The 15,264-nt window shown below is 40.4% G+C and overlaps 1 protein-coding gene and 1 long non-coding RNA gene across 2 annotated transcripts in view; one reads left to right on the top strand and one right to left on the bottom strand.

Moving 5' to 3' along the window:
* Positions 1 to 144: 144 nt before the first annotated feature.
* On the bottom strand, positions 145 to 12,759 carry fxn (frataxin). The gene is made up of 6 exons (XM_035736542.2): positions 12,427 to 12,759; positions 11,456 to 11,548; positions 10,898 to 10,989; positions 10,396 to 10,516; positions 2,693 to 2,790; positions 145 to 931 (listed from the first exon to the last, which is right to left on the bottom strand). The coding sequence occupies exons 1-6, from the start codon at positions 12,541 to 12,543 to the stop codon at positions 793 to 795; spliced, it is 660 nt and encodes a 219-aa protein (XP_035592435.1). The 5' UTR covers positions 12,544 to 12,759; the 3' UTR covers positions 145 to 792.
* The window catches only part of LOC118358579 (uncharacterized), an 18,656-nt gene continuing 15,311 nt past the window's right edge, over positions 11,920 to 15,264 (top strand). Inside the window, exon 1 of the long non-coding RNA XR_008079320.1 lies at positions 11,920 to 12,084. This is a non-coding gene — a long non-coding RNA (uncharacterized LOC118358579). The remainder of the gene's footprint in view (positions 12,085 to 15,264) is intronic.

Raw genomic sequence — 15,264 nt, 5'->3', positions numbered from 1 at the left:
ATATTTATATGGTTTTAGCTGTGTTTGGCTCATCCATTAAAACAAAATCTTTTATTTTGTATTTTTTTTTAATCCTGGATAAAATTGAGGGAAACAGAATAATGAATCCTGGGTTTGGACTCATTTCCATTGACATAAGAGTGGTTGCATGTGTCTGTTGTTTACAATGGCTATATCATGTTTAACTAGCCACCTTTATTTGAAAAAGAAACAAGCTGTTCATTAATGATGATGTTTCTCAATAGGTCCCAACAGGTTTATCATAACAGGTTAGAACTGCTCAATTAGACATGTTTGATCACAATACGATGGTACTTGTTTAGAAATGAATAGAGGTAAAACTCCAAACCCGAAGAGGGAATCAGGAAGGAGCTTCAGTTGTAACGAGATCATAACCAACTGAAACGTTTTCCTTTTCCTTCAGTTACAGACAAGACTGACACCTCTGTTCACGTGTGTATTCACAAACACAATCACACGAATAAAACACTGGATCATCGATGTATACAATTCATGTCCTCTATATTATATCACAGACTTATATGAACGTTATGGTATTTTAGTGGTATTGGTGCATAAATCCATTTGGTTCTGTTTCCGAGCTGAATCCTAACTTGAAATCTGGGCACACAAGATGTTTAACTTTTTTTCCCCCAGACCTGTGATTAAGTACATGGATGTAGTATGCTGTGTAGGAGAATGGACAAGATGGGACAGACATCGGGGGTGGTACCCTATTTCCTATATAGTGCACTACCTTTGGCTCTATAGGGAATTGGGACGTGGCCCAGGTCAGGAGTGTACTAGTGTGGTCAGGTCCAGGTTCATGTTGTAGATGATAGAGAACTCTCTAGAGAGGAGCTGGTGGAGAGCAATGCCGTCGTGGTAGTAGACCCAGCGCTCTCCTGTCCAGTCGTAACGCTTCGGACCACTGGAGGACAGAGAGAGGCACAGAGAGGGGGATATCAGGCTAGGGTTGAAAACACCTAAATCACTATGAAAAACACCTAAATAGCGATGAACTGACTGGTCAAACATTTACTAGCACATAAATGTCTGAACTATTTTCAATCAAATGTACATAAATGTATGTAATAGTGAATCAAATGTACATAAACATATGTAATATATTATACTGAACAAAAATATAAATGCAACATTCTACAATTTTAAAGATTTTGCTGAGTTACAGTTTATATAAGGAAATCAGTAAATTGAAATAAATTCATTAGGTCCTAATCTATGGATTTCATATGACTGGGAATACAGATATGCATCTGTTGGTCACCCTTAAAAAATGGGCCTCAGAATCTCGTCACGGTATGTCTGTACATTCAAATTGCCATCGATAAAATGCAATTGTGTTTTTTTGTCCATAGCTTATGCCTGCACATACCATAACCTCACCATATTGCAAACTGTTCACAAGAGCTCGCCCACACGACACCATACACGTGGTCTGTGGTTGGAAGGCCGGTTGGACATGCTGCCAAATTCTCAAAAACCACATTGAAGGCAGCTTATGATAGAGAAAGGAATATTCAATTCTCTCGAGCAACAGCTCTGGTGGACATTCCAGCATGCCAATTGCACGCTCTCTAAAAACTTGAGACAGCTGTGGCATTGTGTTGGGTGACAAAACTGCACATTTTAGAGTGGCCTTATTGTCCCCAGCACAAGGTGTACCTGTGTAATGATCATGCTGTTTAATCAGCTTCTTGATATGCCACACCTGTCAGTTGGATGGGTTATCTTGGCAAATAACAAATCCTCAATAACAGGGAAGTAAACAAATTTGAGAGAAATAAGCTTATTGTGCATATGAAAAATGTCTGGGATCTTTTATTTCTTATCAGCACTCTATACTCCTCTGTTAACTGGTCATGTCTGTGTGCCTGTCGCTAGACCCACTGGTTGATGCTTAAATATAAAATCCTCATAGGCCTCACTCCCCCCTATCTGAGATATCTACTGCAGTCGTCATCCTCCACATACAACACCCATTCTGGCAGTCACATTCTGTTAAAGGTCCCCACGGCACACACATCCCTGGGTCACTCCTCTTTTCAGTTCGCTGCAGCTAGCGACTGGAATGAGCTGCAACAAACACTCAAAATGGACAGTTTTATCTCCATCTCTTCATTCAAAGACTCAATCATGGACACTTACTGACAGTTGTGGCTGCTATACGTGATGTATTGTTGTCTCTACCTTCTTGCCCTTTGTGCTGTTGTCTGTGCACAATAATGTTTGTACCATGTTGTGCTGCTGCCATGTTGTATTGTCATGTGTTGCTGCTATGCTGTGTTGTCATCTTAGGTTTCTCTTTATGTAGTGTTGTGGTGTCTCTTGTCATGTGGGTTTTGTCCTAGATTTTTATTTTAAATCCCAGCCCCCAGTCCCCAAAGGAGGCCTTTTGGTAGGCCGTCATTGTAAATAAATCTTGCCTAGTTAAATAAGGTGAAATAAAATAAAAACGGATTTATTTCCGCTCATGAAACACGGGACCAACACTTTACATGTTGAGTTTATATTTTTTTGTCAGTGTAAATAAAATGTAATATATTAAATAAAAAGTACATCAAAGTATGTAATGGAGGGGCTTGTATATGTATTTTAACTACCAAATCAATTCAATCAAGCGTTGTACACAGCAGAAATAAGCGTTCTGTCCAAGTTCACAAACACAGACCTGGTAGGAGATGATAGCCAGATCTGTTTGTTCGGAGTCTGTTTGTTGATGACATATGTCCCATGGTCTCCGCCCACCTTCACTGTCAACACACCACTCTGGGAGGGAGGGAGAAAGAGAATAAAAATGTGTTTGTTTTTTTAAACTGTTGAATTTGACTTAATATCTATGACTCAATCTTTCTCTAACTTGTTCTAAAGACAATATAGTATATGCAAGTAAGCCTTGTCTGATCTAGAATGAAGCATAGGGCAGGAGCCTATCACCTGCTGCTTCTGTGGCATGAGGCAACAGAAGTACTGTACACCCTCTGGACAGGACGATAGTCTACAAGACAAGTCATCAGCAGAGTAGCCTAGTGGTTAGAGCGTTGGACTAGAAACCGGAAGGTTGCAAGTTCAAATCCCTGAACTGACAAGGTACAAATCTGTCGTTCTGCCCCTGAACAGGCAGTTAACCCACTGTTCCTAGGCCGTCATTGAAAATAAGAATTTGTTCTTAACTGACTTGCCTAGTTAAATAAAGGTAAAATTAAAATCCTCAGATACCTGACCACTTCTTCTTCAGTCTACCTACTGTAGCAGCATGTACATATTGATTATTCAGCCAGACAGGATGCAGAGCGTGGCTGGCAGATATACAGCAGCAACACAGTTGTCCAATCTAACACGGCGGCAGCCTGCCAGGAGAGCGTCTGAACGCTACAAATCCTGAAATAATCACAGGGGTTCCAGTAACTGCTCTGCACACACACACACACACAAAGATTAAATGAGGTTATATTTCTTTAAATTAATGCCACTGCTGTTTGATGGGATTTGCACAACCATCTCTTCCATGTCCTCTCCCTCCTCTTCATCTCCTCCCTTCACCGCTACTCTGCACTTCCTCTAAAATATATAATTTTCCCATTCCTCTACATCCTTCTCACCCTTCTCTCATTTCCTCTTTCAAAATCCTTCCTCTCCTCTCCCCAGGCCAGAGTTGACCTCTAGGCTGCAGCGCTCCACTATTGGCTCATTAACAGGCGTTAATGAATATGTCCCACTCATTAAGGAGATTAAACGGAGTGTTGTGTGTCTGGGTTGTCATGGTAGAAATAATCCTATTTCTATGGGTGTTACAGAGAGGGTGGTGGACTGCATTCTATAATGGAGCATGAAGGATTCCATGAGAGAGGATTCCAGAACGGGCTGTTGAGGATTCTATAGTGACACGTCAGGGATATTGTACTCTACTGTAAAGCCCCTCAAATGGCCTCCTCTTTCAAGGACGAGAGGAAGAGCATTGTGATGTCATCCTGGTCAAACACACCATCTATAGTAATTTAATTCAAGTGCTGCGTGACAACAGTGGCGGTCAGTGGCTGTTCAAGATGAGGGAGGACCATCATTTGTTTCATGAGCACGGCCTTACTTCTATTACAGCATGTTGGATGACTGTCATTCATATTCCATTCATCCAGCTCAATGTAACATCGATAGGTTTAGGCTACTACATGATACTTGAATTGTCCCTATACCCACCATGAAGTTGCTACAACCTGAATGAAAGAGTACAATGTAGGTAAACACAGTTTGAGAGACATGTGAGGTGACAGTGACATTCAATAGTGCCTTGCACACTCTTGCCTGCATCTAGCTGATATAGGGTGTAATCATTAGTGCAACAGTTGCAAACGAGAGTTTCTATTGGACAAATCCAGGTATGTTTATCCCTGTTTTGATCCGTTTGCTACCGTTTAAGTAATGTTTTTTTTTGTTTTCTACCAGAATCAGAGGAATGAATGCACCCCTGATCACAAGTAAACAGAGTTCACTCTCATAACCGCCACGTTGTATTCCTTCTCTTCCCTTGTGGACTTCAATGCACAATACATCAGCTGTATGTGACCAGCCTACATTGTTGTCACCTTTTTAGCTGAAGTACCGTAATACTCAGCATAGCTAATAGAACTAACACGTTAGTAAACCCGCTACAATCGTGCAGTAACGTTAGTGTACAGTCTAGTAAGTAGTTACACAGTGCTAGCTAGCTGTAGCTTATGCTTTCAGTACTAGATTAAATGATCTGATCCTATGATTGGGTGGACAACATGTCAGTTCCTGCTGCAAGAGCTCTGATAGGCTGAAGGGCGTCCTCTGGAAGTTGTCATAATTACTGTCAATGTACCCCGAGGAGGATGGAAGCTAGCTGTCCTCCGGCTACACCATGGTTCTACCCTACAGAGTGCTGTTGAGGCTACTGTAGACCTTCATTGCAAAACAGTGTGTTTTAATCAATTATTTGGTGACGTGACAAATAATTTTTTTTTAACCTAAAATGTTTAACTTTGAATGTTTTAATGATTTAAAAAATTATTAAAATCACTCGTACTGAGTGTGTACACTTAGTACAAGGGGTTAGTGTGTACACTCAGTACGAGGGGTTAGTTTCTTTCTTTCTACGCACCAACCTATTGGCAACAGGGACCTTGATCCAGGAGGGGATTGCATGTCTCTAGATAATCGTTGTGATTTGAGGATAGCTGTGAGGGTTATCGAATCAAGATCAACTTCTCAAGGTCATTAATGATAAATGTTCATATGTTCATATTTGAAGACGGCAGAAAGGCGAGTCTCTTTGGCACATGACAAGCAGTGGAATGTTAGCTAAAGACACTGGTACTCAGGCTAGAATGGCTCTGCTGTAACCAAGACAACAAGCAGTGGAATGTTAGCTAAAGAGACTGGTACTCAGGCTAGAAGGACTCTGCTGTAACCAAGACGACAAGCAGTGGAATGTTAGCTAAAGAGACTGGTACTCAGGCTAGAAGGACTCTGCTGTAACCAAGATGCTTGATGTTGACATCAAGCCACTTAGCTAGACATTTCTCAAACCAATGCATAGCTGGAGCCCTGAGCTGGATATAATTTATCTTAGATTTCTTATAGTTATACTTAACTCCTATTTAGTTATACGCAGTGGCGTAGCATGCACTCCCACAGACCCTGGGTACCCCCAACCCAAACAAATAGTTGGATTTTATAAAAATGTTCAAATGGTAATTGAAAACCATACTATTAAATGACCTCCTCACAGGATGGAGATAGAGCGCTGTGCTGGGGAGGACAGAATGAGAGAGAGTGAGAAAGAGACTATAGATATTTGTGGAGGATTTATCCCAGAGGAAATCTAACAGTGCCAACAAACACAGCTGTGGGACTGACAGGCATGCAGTCCAGTGTGTGACAACGTAGCCAGTGAGCTGGTGTTGGTGTTAGGAGGAGACTGGGAGTGAGTGTGAATAGCCTGTTAGGCTGTCTCCTCCTAACCAGCTCAATGTCTACATTGTCAGACACTGGACTGCATGCCTGTCAGTCCCACAGCTGTGTTTGTCCTCTCCAGAGCATATACACCCCCCTCCCCAAGTGAAATAGATCAACAAAACTGAAGTAACCAAAATTGAACAGTAAACATTACACTCACAAAAGTGGCTATGTACAAGAGGACAAATACATCAACATACAGGGCATTCAGAAAGTATTCAGACCCCTTGTCCACATTGTTACAGTACAGCCTTATTCTAAAATAAAATATCAAATATATACAAACACAAAAAAAAAATGTAAACACACAACACCCCATAATGACAAAGAGAAAACAGGTTATCTGTTTTAAACAAAAAACTGAAATACCTTATTTACATAAGTTCAGACCATTTACTATGTGACTGTAAATTCAGCTCAGGTGCATCCTGTTTCCATTCATCCTTGATGTTTCTACAACTCGATTGGTGTCCACCTGTGGTAAATTCCACTGATTGGATAGGATTTGACACACCTGTATGTATGTATACACACCTGATAGGATTTGACACACCTGTATGTATGAGGTCAAACAGTTGACAGTATACACAGCAAAAAACACAGCAAAAACCAAGCTATGAGGTCGAAGGGATTGTCCGTAAAGCTCCGAGACAGGATTGTGTCGAGGCACAGATCTGGGGAAGGGTACCAAAACATTTCTACAATGTTGAAGGTCCCAAACAACATAGTGGCCTCCAACATTCTTAAATGGAAGTTTGGAACAACCAAGACTCTTCCTAGAACTGGCCGCCCTGCCAAACTGAGCAATCAGGAGAGAAGGGACTTGGTAAGGGAGGTTACCAAGAACCCGATGGTAACTCTGACAGAACTCCAGAGTTCCTCGTTGGAGATGTTTGTCCTTCTGGAAGGTTCTCCCATCTCTGCAGCACTCCACCAATCAGACCTTTATGATAGAGGCCAGAAGGAAGCCACTCCTCAGTAAAAGGCACACGACAGCCCGCTTAGAGTTTGCCAAAAGGCACCTAAAGGACTGACTATGAGAAACGAGATTCTCTGGTCTGATGAAACCAAGATTGAACTCTTTGGCCTGAATGCAAAGTGTCACGTCTGGAGGAAACCTGGCACCATCCCTACAGTGAAGCATGTTGGTGGCAGCACCATGCTTTGGGGATGTTTTTCAGCGGCAGGGACTGGGAGACTAGTCTGGATCGAGGGAAAGATGAACAGAGCAAAGTACAGAGAGATCCTTGATGAAAACCTGCTCCAGAGAGCTCAGGACCTCAGACTGGGGCGAAGGTTCACTTTCCAACAGGACAACGACCCTAAGCACACAGCAAAGACAACACAGAATTGGCTTCGGGACAAGTATCTGAATGTCCTTGAGTGGCCCAGCCAGAGTCTGGACTTGATCCCGATCAAACATCTCTGGAGAGACCTGAAAATAGCTGTGCAGCGACACTCCCCATCCAACCTGACAGAGCTTGAGAGGATCTGCAGAGAAGAATGGGAGAAACTCCCCAAATACAGATGTGCCAAGCTTGTAGCATCATATCCAAGAAGACTTGAGGCTGTAATTGCTGTCACAGGTACTTCAACAAAGTACTGAGTAAAGGGTCTGAGTACTTATGTAAATATTAATATTTTTTATACAATTGCAAAAATGTCTAAAAACCTGTTTTTGCTTTGTCATTATGGGGTATTGTGTGTAGATTGATGAGGGAAAAATGATTTAATCAATTTTAGAATAAGGCTGTAATGTAACAAAATGTGGATAAAGTCAAGGGGTCTGAATACTTTGATTGCACTGTAAATATGGGTTGTATTTACAATGGTATTTGTTATTCACTGGTTGCCCTTTTCTTGTGGCAACAGGTTACAAATCTTGCTGCTGTGATGGCACACTGTGGTATTTCACCCAATAAATACGGGAGTTTATCAAAATTGAATTTGTTTTCAAATTGTGGGTCTGTGTAATCTGAGAAATATGAGTCTCGAATACGGTCATACATTTGGCAGGAAGTACAGCTCAGTTTCCACCTAATTTTGTGGGCAGTGCAGGTCTTCTCGAGAGCCAGGTCTACCTATGGCAGGCTCTCTCAATAGCAAGGCTCACTGAGTCTGTACATAGTCAAAGCTTTCCTGAATGTTGAGTCAGTCACAGTGGTCAGGTATTTTGCCACTGTGTACTCTCTGTTTCAGGGCCAAATAGGGTTCCAGTTTTCTATGTTTTTGGTAAATTATTTTCAATGTGTCAAGTAATTATATATTTTTCTCTCATTATTTATTTGGGTCTAATTGTGTTGCTGTCCTGGGGCTCTGTGGGGTCTGTTTATGTTCATGAACAGAGCCCCAGGACCAGCTTGTTTAGGGGGCTCTTCTCCAGGTTCATTTCTCTGTAAGGGAAAGGTGGATACCTAGTTAGTTGTACAACTGAATGCATTCAACTGAAATGTGTCTTCCGCATTTAACCCAACCCCTCTGAATCAGAGAGGTGCAGGGGGCTGACATAATCAACATCCACGTCTTCGGTGCCCCGGGGAACAGTGGGTCAACTGCCTTGCTCAGGGGCAGAACGACAGATTTTTACCTCGTCAGCTCTGGATTTTGACATTTTCATTACTGACCCAATGTTCTAACCACTAGGCTACCTGCTCTGTAGGTGATGGCTTTGTTATGGAAGGTTTAGAAATCGCTTCCTTTTAAGTGGTTGTAGAATTGAACGGCTCTTATTTGGATTTTGATAATTAATTAGAGGGTATCGGCCTAATTCTGCTCTGCATGCATTATTTGGTATTTTACATTGATATACAGTATGTGGCTGTTTTTGCTGCATTATATTTAGAAAATTTAATTTTGGGGTTTAGAAAAATGTTTGCTAAATGCTAACTCCCATTCGTATAAGCTGGTAGCGTTGCTAGCATACAGATGGAGGTAGTCCGTCATTTTTAACTATTGCAGTTGATTGGTGACGATAACATGAACATGTATTGGGGTTGACATCTATACAGCATTATACTCCGGTTTTTACCTCAAGTACACATATTTAGAATAGCCTAAATGTAAGATAATTTTGATGTCAGTCAATGAGGAGATTCGGGATCTATTACACCACGGGTGGACGTATGGGTGACGATTGTTTTGGTCGAATTCCATCGACCTCTTTACCTCACGTATTGGAAACACTTGTCTTTATAACACACTCAGTGGACTCATAAACTGTACTGGTAGAGGCAAGATGTCCCCTAGAAGGAGTGATGCTGACAAACACACATCAGCAGTCTGCCAGCCAGACAGTTCTCTGGGCATCAATAGATCCTCTAGCTGTCTGGTACAGCACTGACCCAGGTCAAGAGGTCAGCTCAATATCACCATGAACACACTTTTTTTTTTGCCATAATGTCAGACCAATTTACTCCCATGGACACACACACACACAGCTATCAGTGTATTGACGTGGTGTTTAGTGCCCTGGGCATGTCTGATGATTTGAGGACACTACAATCATTATTTCCTCCCGTGACCTTTGCCCTTAGGAAGTAATTGGCCTGCACATAACAGCACCATTGCCATCCTATCCTACAGCTCTAATGACTCATGGATCCCTAAGACATACACTCATCATTCACAACCAGACACACAGACCCAGAACTACTCATTATTCACAAATATTATTTTCTGATAAATGCTGCAAATAGGATTGTCAAACTTCCAATGGAATGACATGTGAGTCAACAGCTACCCCTAGTGGACAAACGAGAGGAGTGCAGAAACAGAGGAACTGGTACAGTATGTACAGCATTTCCCTGGACTTACAGAGAAGACAACATCTTTTGTAATTTAGTAGATGATCTTACATTTAGTATACAATCAGAAGCCTACTACTTAGAGATAAGACAACGTGGTGTGTACTGACAGAGAAGACAACGTGGTGTGTACTGACAGAGAAGACAACGTGGTGTGTACTGACAGAAGACAACGTGGTGTGTACTGACAGAAGACAATGTGGTGTGTACTGACAGAGAAGACAACGTGGTGTGTACTGACAGAGAAGACAACGTGGTGTGTACTGACAGAGAAGACAACGTGGTGTGTACTGACAGAGAAGACAACGTGGTGTGTACTGACAGAGAAGACAACGTGGTGTGTACTGACAGAGAAGACAACGTGGTGTGTACTGACAGAGAAGACAACGTGGTGTGTACTGACAGAGAAGACAACGTGGTGTGTACTGACAGAGAAGACAACGTGGTGTGTACTGACAGAGAAGACAACGTGGTGTGTACTGACAGAGAAGACAACGTGGTGTGTACTGACAGAGAAGACAACGTGGTGTGTACTGACAGAGAAGACAATGTGGTGTGTACTGACAGAGAAGACAACGTGGTGTGTACTTACAGAAAAGAGAACATCAAACTCCGGCCCTGCTAGTGGTCCATCCATCAGATCCTCAAAGTAGTCAGCCAACGAATCCAGAGTCTCATCTGCCAGTTTCTCATAGGCTGCCTCGCTGATGTCACTGGAGAGGGATAAACACACTGGGTCAGAATGAGGGTCAACAAACACAGAGGCTGAATTTGATGTGAACTGTATTTGACATGAGAACCACTGAAAAGAATGAGTTAGCCCATCCACAAAGTGAGTTAGCCCATCCACAAAGTGAGTTAGCCCATCCACAAAGTGAGTTAGCCCATCCACAAAGTGAGTTAGCCCATCCACAAAGTGAAGGAAATAGACTATAGCCTACTGTAGGCCTACATATTATAGTAGAGATTAAAACTGCAGTTACAAAATCCTTCCTGTTGCCACGAGGAGCTTCTCAAGAGATTAAATGGGATGTGTCATCGATGGTGATACTATACTTTGCTAGCACTCCTCTAGTCTCCCATAGTACCTTTACCTTATCTGAACAGCGTTTTCCTCTGTACGTACTGGTGAAGTAACATGTAGGACTCTCCTCTGTTCTCCTCCTCCAGGTCTGCTATCAAGCCACTGTGACAGAAATACACAGGTAGGGATATCATTGCATAGTAAAATTCTGTGGCAAATCATTTTTTATCAGTATGCTATCATAGTTCCCTAGAGCACCAGACAGTTGGCAGTCACCAACCCTGGTACTGGATCTTACACAGCGTGTGCAGGCTTTTGTTCCTGCCCAGCATCACCAACATCTGTTCAACCACTGGCTTGATGATTACTTAGTTTAATCATGTGTTATTAGCACTGGCGGGAACAAAAATCCCCCTCACCCTGTTGCTCTCCAGGACCAGAGTTGATGACCACTACCCAAGGTGATATACACCTGGCCAGCTTCTCCCTAGTCACGAAATGTAGCGAGACCTTCAAAGTGTAATCAATGCCACACACATTTACATTAAAAACATGTCATAAAAAAGGAATGTCCCTGGTCCGTTATAAAATTTTGAATCTTACTCTGCCAACTAGTAAGTACATTTACCTTCAATGAACTCAGGGCACTCCTCGAGATCACATGCTTAGATGTGTCATTTGGTGCAGACCGAGTTCTCAGACAGCGAGAGTTTCCCAGGTGCTGAAAATAAGAGAAGGCAATATCTGTTATTGCATCATGTATGCATGATTCAGCTGATAAACAATACCCATATATTTAAAGGTGTTATATTTTTGGGGGACATTGTAATTTCAGAAAATGTCCATCCATCCGCAGCAATCGTGAAATAATAGTGTTTCACAGTATTATTTTTGTTTATTTGAGAAAACAATCACTGAATAATGAAGGGAATAATTTTAACATATATAAATAGCTGCGAAATATATTTTCATTAACAAAAAATATAATATTTACAGCAGTTTGAAGCAGGTGGAACAAAACAGAAAGTAAAAGCACAATTCATTCAAAACAAATCTTACTTTCGGTTTTGTTCCACCAACTTCAAACTGCTGTAAATATTATATTTTTTTGTTAATGAAAAGATATTTCGCAGCTATTTAAATATGTCACCATGAGTCCCTTCACTATTCAGTGATTGTTTTCTCATTTAAACTTACATTGAGCGAACAGTGTAGAATCTTAGGAAATGATTAGGCGAATATCACAACACTGGCGGGGTAAGTAACTTAATACTGTGAAACACTATTATTCCACTATTACTAAAAATATTATGGACATTTTCTGAAATTACAATACTAAATCCCCCCAACCCCAAAATCCTGTGTGGCATCTTTAAAATCGGTAAGTTTACTTTCCTATCAATATTTTGTCTTAAATGTGAAATTTCCAACAGCCATAAGGACGAACCAACTAGACAAACGGTAGGTTTAAATTAGATTTGCCAAAAGTAAATCTCCCATTATCGACCATCTATTTGGCAGCTATAATCTTGCTCGCTAACGTTAGCTGTTACACAATGTTTCAAAACATAACTAGCGGCGTGGCAAACATGACATTACCTCATTAGACAGATGTCTGGTCCCTTGTACACATGTCGTCGTTCTCTGCTGTAGTCTATAGCTCTGGTCGCGTATGAATTGATAAATACATAGTTTTTTAATGGATAACCTCTGCATTTTTCGCCTTTCGGTGCTGCTGATCTTGTTATCAACTTGATTGTTTATGTCTGTTCGGGAACCTTCTACTCATGTCTGTTTGGCGGTTTACCACAGCCAAAAAGTCATAAACCCAGTCTATTTCTACAATGTCTCTTCCTAAAATGTGATTTTAACCCTAACCTTAACACACTGCTAACCTTATGCTTAACCTTCTCCTTAATTTATGACCAAAAAGCAAATGTGATTATAACCCATATTGACTTTGTGGCTATGGTAACTAGTGTTAAAACCTATTTGGCCACACCGTTATGGCGCATTACCGCCACCTGCCAGGCTGGAGTGGGATGGCACATTAGAGAACTTTCTCCTTTCTTACTGTATGCACCGAAATAGCAGGGCCCGGTTTCCCAAAAGCATCAAAGGGTGTTTTCACACTTGGTTCCTTTCAGACAATTTTGGTGAACTCAGTGCGGTTCGCATATTTTTTGTGTGCATTGTGAACACTCCAAAATAACTCAAACCCCTCGAAAGAGCCCTCGATGTGAGACCATATCGAGTGGTGGTCTGAGTTCGGTTCGTTTTAACTCCGTGGTCCGGTTAACTTTTTCAAGACAATGTAAACGCAAAACTCCCCAGGTTCACTTGTCATTATTCCCGCACCACACTCTAGACTACTACAATACCGTTCCCCCTGCTATAAACCATCACATTGGTGCCACATAAGAGAGATGATGTGCAGGTTCACAGAAAATAAAATGTGTGCTGTTTTTGGATATTGATTAGCGAATGTCAAAGTCGCACAGAAATGCCAAAATGTTTTTAGTTTTTAGTTTTTAGTTCAGATTATTTGTTTGCAATATGTGATCTATAGGCCAAGAGAGCTTCATCAGCTGTTTAATCATTGTGGGGTTTGAATAGTATGTAGTGAGAATCACAACATAGGGTACAAAATATATTCTAGCTCTTAAAAGGGCAGTACCTACCTTGTGTGTACAATTTTCAATTACAGCATTATTTATTCTGCAGTTATTATATTGCTGTTTATTCTGTTTTCAATCATGTTACATGTTACATGTTAAAAGTATATTTTGATTACAATTATTATGTCTAATATTTTAACTAAATACAATCGATTAGTTTCCAAACTATAAATACATATATATCTCTAGCTGTCTGATAACACATTCTGATTGAATGACTTGTCCTGCACTTTGTAAAAACCCAGAGTGAATGTTGGAAAAAGATCTTGGTTCCTTTCTAAACATCAATGTCAATACAAAGAGGACTCGGTCCACAAAATAGGTGAAGTGACAAAAGAGTTGAGTCCTTATTCAAAGGCAAGGACAGTGTGAATACAAAGATAACTGAGTTCTTTTTTTAAAAAAAGGCTTTTTAAAGAGGACTGTGATGGTAACCGTGGTTTTTGGAAACATAGATTCAACGATGCTCCAACGAAGGTTCTAAGGGTGTTTTTCCACATATCGTCAGTCCTCTTTCAAAGAACCTAAAGTTGCACCACATTAAACGATAATACGCTGCATAGGCCTACAGTATATATTTCAATCATATTGAAATCAATTTCATGTTCAATCAATCAAGTTATATTTTGATAATTGCTCATTGTAATAATTGCGTTACACATATAATTTCATGATGTATAACGCAATTATTTGCCAAATTTGTGATTTAGTGCATTATTTCGAGTAAAACCTTAGAATAAGCTACCTTAATATATGCAGCCATACAGGTAAGGGACTCAATATCTCTCTAGGAGCTGATCCTTTGTCAGTATTGTGGAATCATTCTAATTCTAATGTTAAGGTAAGATTTGAATGGGGAACTGATCTGAGAGTAGCGCAACCTTTCTCTCGATCCTATCAGTATCGCAGCATGGTCTCATAAATTAGACGTAAACATAGAAAACAAAAATCAGGGAAACAAAAATTTGTATGATATGTTAGGTTTGGTATGGTTACATAAAACAGATGGTTTAGGTGGTTGGCAACCCAATGTTTGCGAGCTCTAAACTCATGATGGACAACTTTAGCATTTTAGCTAATTAGCAACTTTTCAACAACTTACTACTTTTTTAGATACTTTGCAATTGCTTAGCATGTTAGCTAACCCTTCCCTTAACCTTAACCCTTTTAGCTAACCCATATCCTAAACCTAATTCTAACCTTTACCCTTTAACCTAAGTCCTAACATTAACCCTAAACCCTAGCCGAGCTAACGTAAGCAGGCTAGCTAACGTTAGCCACGTACTCACCTAGCTATAATTCGTAACACATTATACATTTTTAAAATTCATAACATATCATACCTTTTGCAAATCGTAACATTTTGAAATTTGTAACATATTTTACATTTAGAAAATTCGTAACATACAATACAAATTATAATTTGTAACATATCATACAAAATTGGTGATGGACAACCACAAATTAATACATACTATAAAAAATGTAACATACTATATCATACTAAATGGACTGTCTCAGATGTGTGTAAACTTCACTAGGCACTTGTCTATGGTGTCAATGCTGCAACCTGGTCTCAGAGCATTTCATATTATTCTTTATGTTTTTATTTTACCTTTATTTAACTAGACAAATTATTATTTTCAATGACAGTGGGTTAACTGCCTTGTTCAGGGGCAGAACGACAAATTTTTAACTTGTCTGCTCGAATTTGAACTTTCAACCTTTCGGTTTCTAGTCCAACACTCTAACCACTAGG

This window comes from Oncorhynchus keta, chromosome 25 (assembly GCF_023373465.1).
Source record: "Oncorhynchus keta strain PuntledgeMale-10-30-2019 chromosome 25, Oket_V2, whole genome shotgun sequence".
NCBI lineage: Eukaryota > Metazoa > Chordata > Actinopteri > Salmoniformes > Salmonidae > Oncorhynchus > Oncorhynchus keta.
This window is presented reverse-complemented; position numbering and strand designations above follow the sequence as displayed.

What these genes read in the sequence shown, in the direction of transcription:
- fxn (XM_035736542.2), bottom strand. Translation starts at nt 12,543, where the DNA reads ATGCAGAGGTTATCCATTAAAAAACTATGTATTTATCAATTCATACGC. An exon ending in CCAGACATCTGTCTAATGAG is followed by an intron (nt 11,549 to 12,426) that starts GTAATGTCATGT and finishes TCTTATTTTCAG; the next exon opens with CACCTGGGAAACTCTCGCTG. An exon ending in GAAAACGCTGTTCAGATAAG is followed by an intron (nt 10,517 to 10,897) that starts GTAAAGGTACTA and finishes ATCCCTCTCCAG; the next exon opens with TGACATCAGCGAGGCAGCCT.